The 14,721-nt window shown below is 42.4% G+C and overlaps 1 protein-coding gene across 1 annotated transcript in view; it reads left to right on the top strand.

Moving 5' to 3' along the window:
* Positions 1-14,264, top strand: part of LOC139623536 (protein crumbs homolog 1-like) — a 33,010-nt gene extending 18,746 nt beyond the window's left edge. Inside the window, exons 7-13 of the mRNA XM_071481813.1 lie at positions 3,305-4,258; positions 4,869-5,410; positions 7,151-7,316; positions 8,746-9,607; positions 10,949-11,065; positions 11,223-11,349; positions 13,043-14,264. Coding sequence (XP_071337914.1) covers positions 3,305-4,258; positions 4,869-5,410; positions 7,151-7,316; positions 8,746-9,607; positions 10,949-11,065; positions 11,223-11,349; positions 13,043-13,264 — 2,990 coding nt within the window. The 3' untranslated portion in view covers positions 13,265-14,264. The remainder of the gene's footprint in view (positions 1-3,304; positions 4,259-4,868; positions 5,411-7,150; positions 7,317-8,745; positions 9,608-10,948; positions 11,066-11,222; positions 11,350-13,042) is intronic.
* Positions 14,265-14,721: the final 457 nt, after the last annotated feature.

The raw sequence follows: 14,721 nt of genomic DNA, 5'->3' as shown, positions 1-14,721 counted from the left end.
AGCCAATAAAAGGTGCCATATGTCAGGCATCCATCCTGGGCATTAAACGGGGGTCTCCTGGGAAATTTGTCAAGGGGAGGGGAGATTACAGCAAAGCTTCTTAGGAGACTAATTAAAGCCTGATGAAAAAAGACAAAGATGATTCAAAACATTGTGCGTTTTTCCAAATGATGCATCTCATTCCACTGGTACTTCGTATATAAACATATCACTATTACTAATGACCAGCAGAGACGGGAAAACATATGGCATAGAACTATGACTGTATTAACAGGCTGACCTCCACATGTAGGAGGTGGTCCACACTGGTTGTTAATCCAGTGGAGATGAACCCCTCCGTCTCTTCACTGAGCTTTTGAAGCCTGATGCATTAGAAATGTCTGGTTAAGGGTTATTACAGTTACAGGTTCAATCTTACATCATTTACATATCTATAAGACAATAACATTCAACATTGTGGCTTCCTTAAGTGTGTTGTTATTTATTCAATTATAGATCACATGACAAAAATACCTGCATAAGCTATGAGTCCACCTCTGTAACTGCTGATGCATTTGCTGAAATCATTCAGAATTATGTTTGATAATGTTCTTTCAAAGGCAGTGATATCACCAGATACTGTGAGGGAGTAATGTAAGTGTTGTTGTGGAGGAAGATGATGTCCAGATGAAGCTCTCATCATGTGGATATAGGCAGAAATAATGGATACGTGTAAGAACTGTGAGACTGAAGCAAATTGAGGGATTCAAGTCATTTTTTCCCCCTTTTTTTAAATAAGCATATATAACATGATAACAAGAGCGTGTAACAAAATGATATTTCATGATTTCATAAAAATGTAAACAAGCCTTAAAGTCAAGGTAATGTCAGGTATAAGTCTGATCACAAGTCAAAGTGAAAAAGTTGGAACAGGAATCCTGTAAGACACAATCTCTGAAATACTAAAAAAGATTTTATTATTATAAGATTTTATTAAATTGGAATTTCATTCTGAAGTCTCTTTAACTTTAGTAACTCAGAAGAAAAGGGTCAGGATTAGAAGGTTAAAATTATTATTCTGAGGAGTCGCACTTTAAAAACTGATGTTACAATAAAATTGATACATTACAATATTTGTGACTTTGTGACCTATGGTTATCTTAAGTCAGAATTCAGTTTTTCCCACAAAATTTCAAGATTAAATGCACAGTATGTAACGTCTGCCACTAGGGGTCTCTCATGAAGTAGCATGGGATCATGGGAGTTGTTGTCTTCACCACTATTGGTGTCAGTTTCCCCTGGTTTGGATTCAGGAGCTGAATTATCCACAGAGGTCTCCTCCTCTCCGGAACAAACAGACCAGGGGATTACAACAGGTGGAAACAGTGAAAAAATTCATATTCATATTAAAAGTCAGTGTTTCACAGATGCAGGATGTCTCTGATTGGCTGGAGCTGAGCTGTCTAACATTTCCTCAGCTTGTTTCTCTGATAACTTGAGATCCAGATGTCCGATGACTAAAATCTTTCATCTGGTTCAGACAAAGAGCTGAACACCACCAAGGTGTAAAAAGTGGATCTTAAAGCTGTGATTTAAAACTGGATAAAAGTCAATTTGAGCTTTTGGCAGACAAACACAACATTGACACATTAGCACAGAGGATATGATGTCATTGACAGGCGACCAATGAAACAGAGCGTTGCCATTATTAAAATCACAGTTTTCTGTGGTTTGAGAATTGATGGAAACATTTGGGATAATGTAAGAACACAACTCAACAACATATACAACAGAGGTCTGGTTGTTTTCAGACATTTTAATATGGAAAATTTACAGATTATAACTTAAAATCTGAGGCTTTAATCCTATTTCTTTGTCACTAGCATTAGAACTAGAGCATATTGAAATATACCAGTGCTGAATCTAATTAAAACGTCTTACAATAAGTTCAGGTTCACATCCTGCTATAGGCAATAAATCAAATGTGAAATAATCAAGCACAGAACTGGAAGACAACAACTAACAGATATACAAACAATAATAAAAGATGAGTACTGACTGTGTGTATGTATCCAGCTGCTCTCAGGCCCTGGTCCACCTGAAGGCCTGAACCTGCAGCACCTCTTCCCTCCAGCAGCTCCTGCCACTAGTGGGCATCCACAGGCCAGCAGACAGAGCAGAGGGGACTGCAGCGCTGCATTCCTCTTGTCAAACACTGACAGGCGCCAGCTGGAGGCTGGAGGCTTACCACTCTGCTCAGGCTGGGCTGCAGACAGGAGAGGAGAAGGGGTGAGAGGGAGGGAGAGAGGGAGGGAGGGAGGATGGATTCAGGGAGGGGGAAGGAGTGGGAGGTAAAGAAAAACTGGGCAGGGCTGCATTTTAATCAGTCCTGCCTGTGTGCCTGGTAGAAAGTGGAGGAGGGACAGCATTTCTGCTTTGTAAGCTGAAGAGAGAGAGAGAGAGAGAGAGAGAGAGAGAGAGAGAGAGAGAGAGAGAGAGAGAGAGCACCTGGATGTGTCACTTCTGCCACCCAGCAGTGTGAGCAGTGTGTTGGCCGTTGACTCAGTGGATCATGGAGGGACGGAGGTTGATGCTGCTGCTGCTGTGCTGCTGCTGTGGGCCCTGGTGGCTGACAGGTACAGTATGGTACAGCACTTTTTCACAACAGAAGAAGAAGAAAGTTGGTTGCTGGTGTGTCACGGTGATGTGTTGGCAGCGAGAGGATGAACAGCTTTAGGGTTCCCTGGGTGTAGAGTATTTTAAAGGACTATGTTAATGCAAGTTGACTGCTGCTGCCAGGGCTTAATGTTGAATGCAGTTTGATGAGGCGGCTCTGACCACAGAAACCAGGCTGTATGACGGTGTGTGGGTTCTCTGAATGTTACACACAGACATGAAAAAAGTCAAAACCTCTCTTTGAAACATGTATTTGTGAGTGTGTGTGTGTTTATATGTGTGTGTCTGTGTGTGTGTGTATGAGGGAGATAACTGCCAGGTGGATATACATGAGTGTGGCGTATAGAGCAATATTTCAACGACATATACTGGTTTAATTCTATTAAGGACGAATGCAAATCCAATTCACCTCTAATAATTCTAATTAAAGCCTATTTCCTCCAGTCACTTCCTGATCTGCACATGACACTGATGAGGTCATTTACTTGAGTTTGACTTTCCAGGCTCCCACTGCAGTCGCCTTGTCGTCTGATCGATTGATGTGATTAAATAATTAGATAAAAGATGATTTCCATTTTGATGTAAAGTGTGCGTTGTGGCTGAGCCACTGTTGTTGAAGTACTAACTGTGTGTGTGTCTCCTCTTGCAGGCGTACACTGTGAGGTGGATGTAAACGAGTGTGACAGCCATCCCTGCCAGAATGGCGCCACGTGCGAAGACGCCGCCAACGCCTATAGGTGTCACTGTCCAATGCCAGAGCCTGGCCAGGAGCCGTGGGGTGGGCGAGACTGTGACGTCCGTCTGGTTGGCTGCCAACAGCATCAGTGTCAACACGAAGCAGGCTGTGTCCCCATACTGACCGACGCTGAAGAGCAGAGCTACACCTGCCTGTGTCCGCCCGGCTGGACCGGAGAACGTTGCAACACCTCAACCACCTTCTCCTTTAACTCCGAGGGCTACATCCACATGCAGCTGCCTGTTTCCAAGAACAGGACTAGGCGAGAGGCTGATGACCACGACCACGGGCTCCACATGCAGCTTCGGTTCAAGAGCACTCTGCCTCACATGGTGCTGTACTACCGGGGAACCATGGAGCAGTTCATCTCCCTGGAGCTGGTTAGTGGCTCCCTCCAGGCCCGGGTGAAGGCAGGGAAGGTGCTGCAGGTCGTTTACCCTGGCCCGGTCAATGATGGAGAGTGGCACCAGGTCTCTGTGACCATGGACGAGAGACTGGTTCTGGCTGTAAAAGGACCTGGCTGTGAGGAAGGGTGTCAGGTGAAGAACGAAGGCCACAACCATCTGATCTTCCTCCAGCCCAGCTCCTCTCAACAGCTGTATGTTGGAGGGGCACCGCAAGAGCATTTAGCCCATACGTCCAGTGGGAGGGGGTTCATTGGGTGTATGGAGGACCTTTATGTTGACCATAAGCTGCTTCTGCCTCAGGACCTAATCAGAGAGGAGAACCATGGCTTGGAACTGGGATGCACTAAAAAAGACTGGTGCCAGGAGGACCCCTGCAGGCAACACGGGCAGTGTGTGGACATGTGGGTTCGTGCCAGTTGTGAGTGTCACCGGCCCTACTACGGAGAGAGCTGTGAGAGAGGTGAGAGCACACACAGCATACCTCACAGGTTGACAGGAATACACTCAACCCTTACAGCAAAACCACAACTGATGGGTCACTGGAAATGTGGGTGGAGGGTGGGGGTCTCTGTGAAACTGTTGTAATGTTTCTGAAGGCGGGATCTTGACCTTACGACCGATACTTAAGACAGCCTAAACCTTTTGTATCCCTCTCAAAGTGATGGAGCTGTTGTTTGGTGATGGTATGACAAAGCTAATTAGGTTAGCGAATAAAATTACAGTTTGGTGCAAAAAAGATCTGAAAAAGTGATCTGATAGTGGCTAAATGTGAGGTGAACTGCAGAGTTTGTCATTACTGTGGGCCTAGCTCCAAAAAAAAAAAAAAACTTTCATTATATCTTTAATTTTATTCTTCTAAAATGTGTATGTTCAAGTCCAAGCCCAGACACACAAGTGTGGTGTCTCCTCCAGAGCCACACAAGACTTTATAAACAGCTTCCCAGGTTGGGATACTAGTGATGTTTCATTAAAACTGGGAGCCCCTTTAAGGGAAATAAAATTAAGTTTAGCATATACCAGTGTGTTGGGATAAGATACTGACAACTTTGTGCTTCCCACTCCCACCCTAGAGTACCCATCCCGGACCTTCGGCCGTGAGAACACAACCAGCTACTCTGCCTACAATATCTCGGAAAGTCATGGCAACAACTTCACCATTTCCTTTATAATGCGCTCCCTCAAACACAACGGCCTGCTCCTGCAGCTCAGTCGGGACGGAGACCCCTACCTGACAATCTATCTGAAGGAGGGCACTGTTGCTATTTACAGCCCTCACACCACACTGCTGTCGGAGGCCAAGTTTGCCACTGATGGCAACAATAATTTGGTAACTGTTAAGGTACACAATGGCCATGTGGTCTTCCCCAAAGCGGGGCACCACCGTGCCTTAGGGAATGTGAGTGTAGAGGCAGGGGATGTGGCGTATGTTGGAGGGCTCCCTGTAGGCAAGAGCATGAGCCCCTGGGGTGGAAACTTCAAGGGCTGCCTGCAGGATGTCCGGCTGGACCACAAGCACCTGACCGCTGAGGACGATCCAGAGAGGGTCGAGGTTTACCAGGCAAGCACGGAGGAGAACGTGCTGCCAGGATGTCAAAGTGATGACACCTGCAAGGTAAAAGAGAAATGAACAGTCTGCTGTATGATCATCACGTTAATGCAGAACAGACAAAAATTTAAATTGAAATGACATCTATGTGAAATATAGAGAAAGGCTGAACTGAGTTTTATAATGGGACTGAATTACAATTGAGAATATTTAAATCTGACTGTTTGTAGACTACAAGATTCAAAATAATTTCTAGGGTTCCATGGTAATTCCAGACAGGATTCAGATCAGAGGTCTTCTATCCCCAAGAGCTCAGACAATGACCTTCTGGAGCTGCTGCTCAGCTGTCACTACAACCACCTCTGCTGTTTCTACTATTATGTCTACTACTGCTTCTGCTACCACTACAAGTACTACAACCACCATTACTGCTGCTGTGAAACACACATGGTTACAGTTAATGCATGTTTATGTGCAACCTGCATAAGGTTTAACAATACAAATAATTACATGTCAAGCTTGGTCTTTTGTGGTGTCGATGTCTTCCATTTTTGATACTCTACAGCAGTTGTAGTAGAACTAGGCCTTCACCCACTGAAGTCCTGGTCTGCTAGCTTAAACCTCTAGCTAGATAGCTCTGGCCTTGAGCCTTCAGAAGGCCTAGGGCAATGATTTTTGGACCTGCCCATTATAAATCAAAATGGGATGGTTAATTCACCTGCCACTGTCTAAACACCTGAGGCTGCGGCAGCTTCAGGCCTTCTGTCTTAATCTTTTCTCTGGCTAGGAAAAATCTGATATGATAACTTTATTTTCATGGTTTTAGGACAGTAACCCTTTCATGTCTGAAGCAAACTCAATAGAAAATTAGAATAATTAGAGTGAATAACTGTTAAATAAAAGAGGTTAAATATGACATTCAAAATGCTGATATGTTTGGTCTTCTAAACATATCAGCAGCAATTCAAAGAACAACCAGAACCCTCAGGGTCCTAGAAGACCCTGAGGGTTCTGGTTGTTCTTTGAATTTTTTTCCTTTATATCACCAGGAAGTCCCATTAAGATTAAAAAAAATCTCTTTGGACCTGGCCAGAATAGCAGCTTAAATTGAGCACAAAACATAAAAATACCACATATATGACATGACAGCAATTTGAGTAGTACATGTCTCATTTATCACTTTCTTTATGATGACCCTAAAGTTGTTTATGATAAGTTTGTCTAATTTTAGGTCTTTCTGCGGTTTATGTCCAAGGTGCATAATAAAAAAATGCAGTTTTCCCCAGATCTGTGAAATAACAGCATGGTCAGCAGGTCCACATGCAGCTACTGGACGCAGACACTTTGAACTGGTGGTGGTACTAGATGTAAATTTAGGGAATTAACACAGCTCTAGAATCTGTACCAAATTTCATTACAGTCCAGAGGTGGACAGAGATACTAACCAACTATTATTATTACGGCTTGCTCATTTTATGTAATGAATCAGGCTGCACCATATCCAACATGTTAGAAATGGAGAAAAGTGTCGGGCGAATATTCAGTTTTAATGAAAAGCTCCATGTTTAGCCAGTGAGTGGCTCTGACACTGAACTCATGCTAATTGTGTTAGCACCTTACAGTGCCGTCTGATAGCTGAGCGTCACTGTAATGCCTCATCCCTATTAACATTGTTCAGGTTTTGAATCCCCTTTGATCTGTGAGTTACCGCTGAGTCCTATGCAGCTTTAAACCCTGCGGTCGCATCAGGTGAAAGATTTCACAAGTGATCGTGTAATCCATCCATCTGTGTTTGTCTGTGCACAGGATGAGCCCTGTTTCAATGGTGGACGGTGTCAGGTCACCTGGAATGACTTCAGGTGTGACTGCTCCATTAACTTCTCGGGCCGGCTGTGTGAGACCCGACTGTGGTGCGTGGACAACCCTTGTTTTGATGGAGTGCGCTGTGTGGACCTGCAGGATGGTTATGAGTGTGAGTAATCCTTCAGCAGTGATTATCTCTGTTTATGGAGGCAGAGCGAGTTAACACACTGTTTATTTGTTTAGCTCTTAGTTTTTTTTAATTATACTTAAAGTCTTGAAAAGCCTCTGAAGGGTCATTGAACATTAAATGGTACGGACAACCTGCCAACCTTAGACCCTTACTGACTTCAAAGGTAAAGCTTCTTAGTTCAAGAGAGTTAAGAAACTCCATGACCTCAGACCCAAGAGTCCTGCAGGAGGCGAGAAGAAAGATACAACAAGCTTTAATATATATAAACATCATGATGAGCTTACTTTTTATTTTCATGTGACTACAGTGGGATTTGAACTCTTGACTGTGCTAGTTGTAGATTTGTTTTATGCCTTAGTAGATTAAGTACACAATAGGCTATAGGCTTTTATACATTGCTGTAGACCACCATCCAGGATTCTGTACTGCCATTGATGATGGTGGAATGCAATGTGGGATATTTTGGCTATATACCTACAATTCTACCCTTTTCTGTTGAAAATGTCATGTGTTTTGAGTTTCGATTGTTTTGGCTATGAGGAATATATTTCTAACTGACAGCTTGCTTTTCATGGAATGCATCCTGCAATGTACATCACTGGCTGGTCAAAATCCAAGATGGCAGTATTTCTGAAATGGCCTTTTAAAACAGTACTTCAGTAATGAAGTTGGTGAAAACAGATTAAAAGAATATATAAAATCAATACAGCAAAAAAAATTGTCCCTTCCCCCAAAAGGCTGGATCTGACAATTGCCATGATTCAGTATTTCATTAGATCTGTGCATGGTAATGCCCAAGTGCCGTTCTATCTCCACACCCCCACTAATGGTGGCTTTCCCTTAAAAATCTTGAGTCCCAAGCTGAGTCCAAACTGAGAAGCTATCATCAATATGATGACATCATCAGGGTTATTTTGCCTGATTGGACAGCAAAAGAAGACTTAAAGGTCCCATATTTTATAGAAGGTAGATGTCCATGTGTTGTTGATTATAAAGCAGGTCTAGGTTCTATATTAATACTGTGAAAGTATCAAAGCCTCAGTCCACAGAGAAATGCACACAGCCTGTATTCAGAAACTGAGCCTTAAAACCAGCCGTCAGGACTTCTGGAACTTTGTGATGTCACAACAAAACAGTCACTGAGAAAACAGTCAGTCAATCAGATGAGAGGCTCACAGGCTCCTCTCTGTTGTTATTAGAGCTCCAGAGAGAAGCCTGTGAGAGGAGATGTAAAACTACACTGAGATGGTTTTTGGTTCTTAAAACCACAAATATATCTTCTGATGGAGATCAACACAGGAGAAATGTAAAATATGGACCTTTAACTAATTAAGATTTGCATAGGCTTGTGACAGTGGTCAGTTGAGTAATATTTCAGTGCTGCTCACACAATCTTTTCCTCCCACAGGTTTAACTGAAGCCATTTTTCAGGACAACTCTCTCCAGTATTTTGCCAACAGCTCCCTGCTGAGCCCTGTAACCAGCATCACCATGGACATACGAACGCGGGACGAGAACGGGATCTTGCTGCGGGCCACCAGCGAAGCCAAGGTTTTCTGCCTGGGTCTGCTCAACTCCTCCCTGCTGGTCAAACTGGACAGTGGGGCCAGCGCAGAACTGCTGGCCTTCACAAGTGACAGGACCATCGCAGACGGGGTGTGGCACCACGTCCAGCTGACCATGGTCGACCCCACGCATTCAGCATCCCGCTGGTGCCTCACCGTGGATGGGCAGAGAGTGGGTCGCAGCTTCGGCGTTGGCGGCAACCTCAACTTCCTAAATGATACTAAAATCTGGCTGGCTGAGAAATACACGGGATGTCTAGGGGAGGTCAGAGTGGGCGGAGTCTACCTGCCGCTCATTAATGTACCAGATACCCCTCAGGTGAGCCGGTTCTCCAGACTGGGTGGGCATGAGCCAATCATAGGATGCCAAGGTGCACCAATCTGTGACTCCCAGCCCTGCCTCAATCAGGGTGAATGTCTGGACCAGTTTTATGAGTTCAACTGCAGCTGCAGCTCTGGATGGGAGGGGGAGCTGTGTGAGACGGAGATAAACGAGTGCTCCTCAGGTCCCTGTGTCTATGGGACGTGTAAAGACCTCCTGGCAGACTACCAGTGTGACTGCGAGCCTGGATACACAGGGAAAGAGTGTCAGGAGGAGGTGGACAACTGTCTGGAGTTCAGCTGTGTGAACGGAGGAACCTGTGTGGAAACAGTGGGAACTCACACATGTTTATGTCCTCCTGGATATGTCGGCAAGCGCTGCCAGTGAGTACACACCTTTCTGTTTCTCTGCAGACGCTTTGAGTTTTTTGGGTTGGAAAAAGGCTGAAAAGTCATGTTTTCTGTTGTTTCCCATTATTTTTTTCCCCATTAATCATTTCCCCTCTCCTCCCCTCCTGTTGCTTTCATGAGTGAAAGTTCCTTCTTTTTCTTTCTACAACTACTTTTAGGCCTGAATGATATGCAATAATAATAATAATAATAATAATAATTATATATATATATATATATATATATTTATACAATTGCCAATTGTGGGAGAATTGGCAATTGCGATATGGGTAACAATTCAGTTGGAGTGATCATTTTTGTTTTTCACAGTCACTGAAAAAAATATTTAAAAAAAAATAGCACATTTCCTTATATCCAGAGAATATAATCTGTATATTCTGTAGGCCACAATGCTTCATTTAGAGTCTGTTGTTACATGTTCTACTTTTATTAAAAAAACTGCAGCTGCCCATATTGGCCATATTGCGATTTTGATAATATTTCGATTAATTGTTCAGCCTTAACTATTTGCAGGATCATTCTACAGTCACAGGAATACTGTCAAAACAAAGTTGTTTTTTTAAATAATGAGCAGATGTACAGTGGTAGATATTAAAGGGACAATCCACTGATTTACAAAGTAAATTAATGGAGAGTTTTATTTAGCCTGTGGCTCTGGAAGGGTTTAAGAGACGTCACTTTAGCCTGTTTGGTTTGGCCTTGGAGAGTTCTCTTTATTTTTTCAAAAAAAAAATCTGTGCTATAAACTACAGGCATGGAAATTAGAAAAGGGTCTCTTAAGGTGTGGCAAAACCTAATTTTGCTCCCCATTCATGTCACTGAGGAACCAGGAAAGATGAATTTGCTTCCAGTCATGAGGTGTCCCTGCTTCACTGGTCCTGCAGTTTAATCTGACTGAACTTTGGCACACAAAGTCCTGACGCTTTCTGATGTGCAGCCAGTTTGAGAGGAGGGGTGGCATTTGACCCTTTTCTTTGAGAAAATAAAAGTTGATTACATTCTTGTTCATGCACCTCGGCTGCACCACAAAGTTATACAGTAGCAGAGGTGAAAGGATACTACCTGGCTGCAGTGAAATCAAGGAAAAAGTGTTTCAGAACATGAGTATAATTCAAAAGCATCAGAGACTACATTCTCCAGAATGATCATCAACACGTTTCTGAAACAGTTTCAACACAAAATGAACATTCTAACCTTCATGGAGGAGGATTTATTGCATGTTGTATTCGATTGCATTAGTTTTAGCTCAGTGTTCCTAATAAACTGACAACGGAGTGTAGTTTCTAATAGAGAATATGTTTGTGTGTCCAATAGGTGGCGTTTCCCTCCAGTGGCATGCGATGCAAAGACAGACTGTCTAAATGGAGGGGTTTGTATCGGGGGCAACTCTGGAGGAAACTGCACCTGCAAGCCTGGATACACTGGTGCCAGGTGAGAGCAGCACTCTGCACACTCCTCACCGCACACCTGCGGCGGGGGGGAATATGTGTCTGAACTGCGGCCAAGTGTAAAGGTCAGAGGAGCGTCTGTGTGTGAGCTGCAGCTCTGTCAGTCAGCGTTGTGTTAAAACCCTGCTGATGTGTTTCAGGTGCGAGACAGAAATAGACGAGTGCGAGTCCAGCCCTTGTCTCAACGGCGCCACCTGTCTGGACCGACTCAACCACTTCCAGTGTGTGTGTGTGCCGGGCTTCAGCGGCACGCTGTGTGAGAGCAACGTAAGTGACAGACAGGTTCTCATCACCAACACAGGCTCTGAGTTCATTCACTGGCACAGCACATGCACTCAGTCATTGGTTTAAAATCCACACTTGCAATGATTTACTTGTTTGAAGTAGTAATTCTGAGTCTGAGAGTTCATCTGAAATGAATTATCAAGTAGATTACACAGTTTCTTTTCAGTCACTCAGGTGCAAGTGTACTGCACTAAATAAGCATTTGTTAATACAACATCCCATTTCTATTCCACTTTACTTATAAATAGAATTTACAGTGCATGTTTAGATTCAGAAGCTGCCACAGAACCATGATATAGAAATAATACACAACACAGACATACATGACAACGTGTGGTTTTAAACACAAAGGATAGCAAAATAACAATACACTTTAATCTCATAGTGTTTTCCCCAGGTCCAGTGTTTTTAATAAATGTTTTACATGTATAAGTATATGAGAAAAGGATGGAAAATACAGTTTATCATACAGAAGTATTGTGTACAGTATGCATGATATACAGCAAAATGGGCAACAAAATTTAGTGAGACAAAGATGCAACACATGACTCTACAGTATCTATGGTAAACAAAAACAGCAAACACTTATATTTAGTACGATATATGTGAAAAATATTAACATTCACATGCAAGATATAATAAAGAAAATGAAATTAAAATGTTTTGAATTTACAGCATAGTGTATGTCCTGAAGTGTAGCATGTTAAGATGAAGAGTGTTTACATTAAAGGACCAGTGTGCAAGATTTAGTGGCATCTAGTGGTAAAGTTACAGATTGCAACCCATCCCCTCACCCCGACCCCTCCAAGCATGTAGGACAGGGCGGTATTCTATTAAAACTGAAAAACTGTCCAGTTAGACAGAAATTCCTCAAGTATAACAATAGTAAAAATAACAAATTATGAAATTGTATACATGATTATATGTATATTATAAAATTGTATGTATGTCTTAAGTATGGTCTTTTATCATTACAAGGAAAATAACAGCTGCAATAAGTTAATAACTACATAACAGAGAGCTTTTCAAAATGATAATAAAGTGCTTAATTTTACTAAATGAAATAACAAATGCAGCTTCACTTTCCATTTTTCGTCTTTATGGTTAACTCCAACAAAACAATCTCAACACAGGTCCTGGTAATGTAACAAAAAGTCCCTCTCTAGAGCCAGTGTTTGGTTTTCTGGGCTACTGTAGAAACTTGTTGATATGAAGGGCTCATTCCAAGCAGACGAAAAGACCACGATTCTTAGTTTCAGCTGATTATACACTAATGAAAACATATTCTATTTCTGCCCTTAAATCCTACACACCGGTCCTTTAATATACTAATTTGATTTGACTACATTTGATAAATGTTATGCATGAAATGGCAAGAGACAATCAAATAAAACAGCCCACCACTGTTTGATAAGGGACTATTTATTTTTTATGTATTTGTTTCAATGACCCCTTTCAGGCCTGTACTTAGTTTTTCGCGTTACTGTAATTGTATAACTTCTGTTAAATGTTTAATTGTGCAAACAAGCAAAACTCAGTCACTGTGACCTTTTAGAAAAGAGATGCAAAACATCTGGACTAAAATCCACACATCAACAACTTATTGAAATGTATAGCTTCAGATTTGATTGATTGGTCTAAACGACACTTGACTTTACACCCTGTGCTCTTGCAGAAAGAGGAGCATAGGGAGCGGGTTCCCTGGCTTGCGGTGACCATCCCTCTGACCACCCTGTGTGTGTTACTGGGCATCCTGGTGGTGTTCTTCCTCATCATGACGGCCCGGAAGAAGCGTCAGTCGGAGGGCACGTACAGCCCCAGCTCACAGGAGGTGGCTGGTGCCAGGCTGGAGATGGGCAGTGTCCTCAAAGTTCCCCCAGAGGAGAGGCTGATCTGAGTCCTGCAGCCCGGCCTCACAGCCCTACATCCAGTGGGTGTATCTGTCTACAGGGCCTAGAGAACGTATGCTCTGCAGTGTCACACTGCTGGGCTCTCCGGCCCTGCACAGACATGATGGAGGATAAGTGAATGACTGATTCTCTGCTTGGGAAAACTACTGACATTGAAGCCTTTGAGGTGGACAGGTAAAGGTAAAGACCAGAGGCTACTCAAGCTGCCAAGTGTGGTCAAAGGACAGTATGACCCTTGATTTCCCCTTTGTGAGGTCAAATGTTGAAGATGATATCAAGCTTGATTTGTATGGGACCAAAATCCAAAGAGGAGCACATGTACTCAAGACAAACCTGTGGGTCCTGAGACATGTAGCCTGGTCACACAGACTGAACATCACAGACACTAGATTTCTCTGACGCCCCCCATGCAGCTGTGTAGAGGCAAGTAATTTATCATTTATGGTTTAGCAAAGCAAAAACCTTATTTGAATTCAAAACCATCCTCTGCAGATTCCACTACTGACTGTTTGGGCAAGAAGGGGTGAAGAGAAATGTGCAGACGGAGAAAAATATATTTGAAACAAATTCTGTTGAATTAGATTTGAATTTGCATGGGAATAAAGTACAGAGTGTTATCAAGGGAGCTCTTTTCTCACCAGTTTATTCCTTGTAGTAGTATTTCTTACATGTACAAGAGGTTTTCTGGTTAACTGGTTAGATTGTCTGGAGACAGAAACTACTTTAAATTCAGTCTTTATTTTGTTTTATTTAGAGCTCCCTTGACAATGCAAATTCTGCATGACTTCAACTCTCCCGCCATAATGGGTTTCGCAACTTGATTTGAGATGTTAACTTTTTGGTCTGAAGGAATGTAATTTTTTTTTTCTTTGCTGAGTCTTTTTTTTTTTTTAATTAATTTGTACAATATTGTCTTGAGCACTGGTGCTTGATGATACTGTCCACGTCTGTGGGAGAAGACTGTTCTTCAGCTGAGGGCAGTACTCTTCCATCATGTGCAGGTTTTCATTCATCTCCTATGTCCGTCTTCACTGTGAATGAAAACGTGCAAAGGTGATGGAACATGTCTGCTATGTTAATAATTGCTGTATTATATTGTCAATGTGCACTGTATGGCTAACATGCTAACCAATTTACCCAGTTTTTGTTATTACTAAGTATCCTATGAGTGTTTTATCCATGTCTTTGTGTTGTGTATAATGTGTTGCAAAAGTCACTGTATTTTCTTTTTTTTTTTTTTTTTTTAATATCTTCAAGGGAAACACTATTTAAGTGTATCTTTTGGTCCTGGTCACAGCTGGTCACATCAGTATTTGTGGACTGAATAACTTCAAGTACCAGAGAAGAAAAAAAAATGTGTACTTGGTTTGGAATAATTCAACATTGTCTGGAAATACATGCATTCAGTTATTTGCAAAAGAGAGATAAGAAGATTCAAACCTAT

The sequence above is a fragment of the Trachinotus anak genome, unplaced genomic scaffold, assembly GCF_046630095.1.
Source record: "Trachinotus anak isolate AG129_WGS33_773 ecotype Australia unplaced genomic scaffold, CSIRO_AGI_Tana_v1 ptg000008l, whole genome shotgun sequence".
NCBI classification, from domain to species: domain Eukaryota; kingdom Metazoa; phylum Chordata; class Actinopteri; order Carangiformes; family Carangidae; genus Trachinotus; species Trachinotus anak.
The sequence above is the reverse complement of the archived record's forward strand: the minus strand, read 5'-3'. Positions and strand labels throughout refer to the sequence as shown.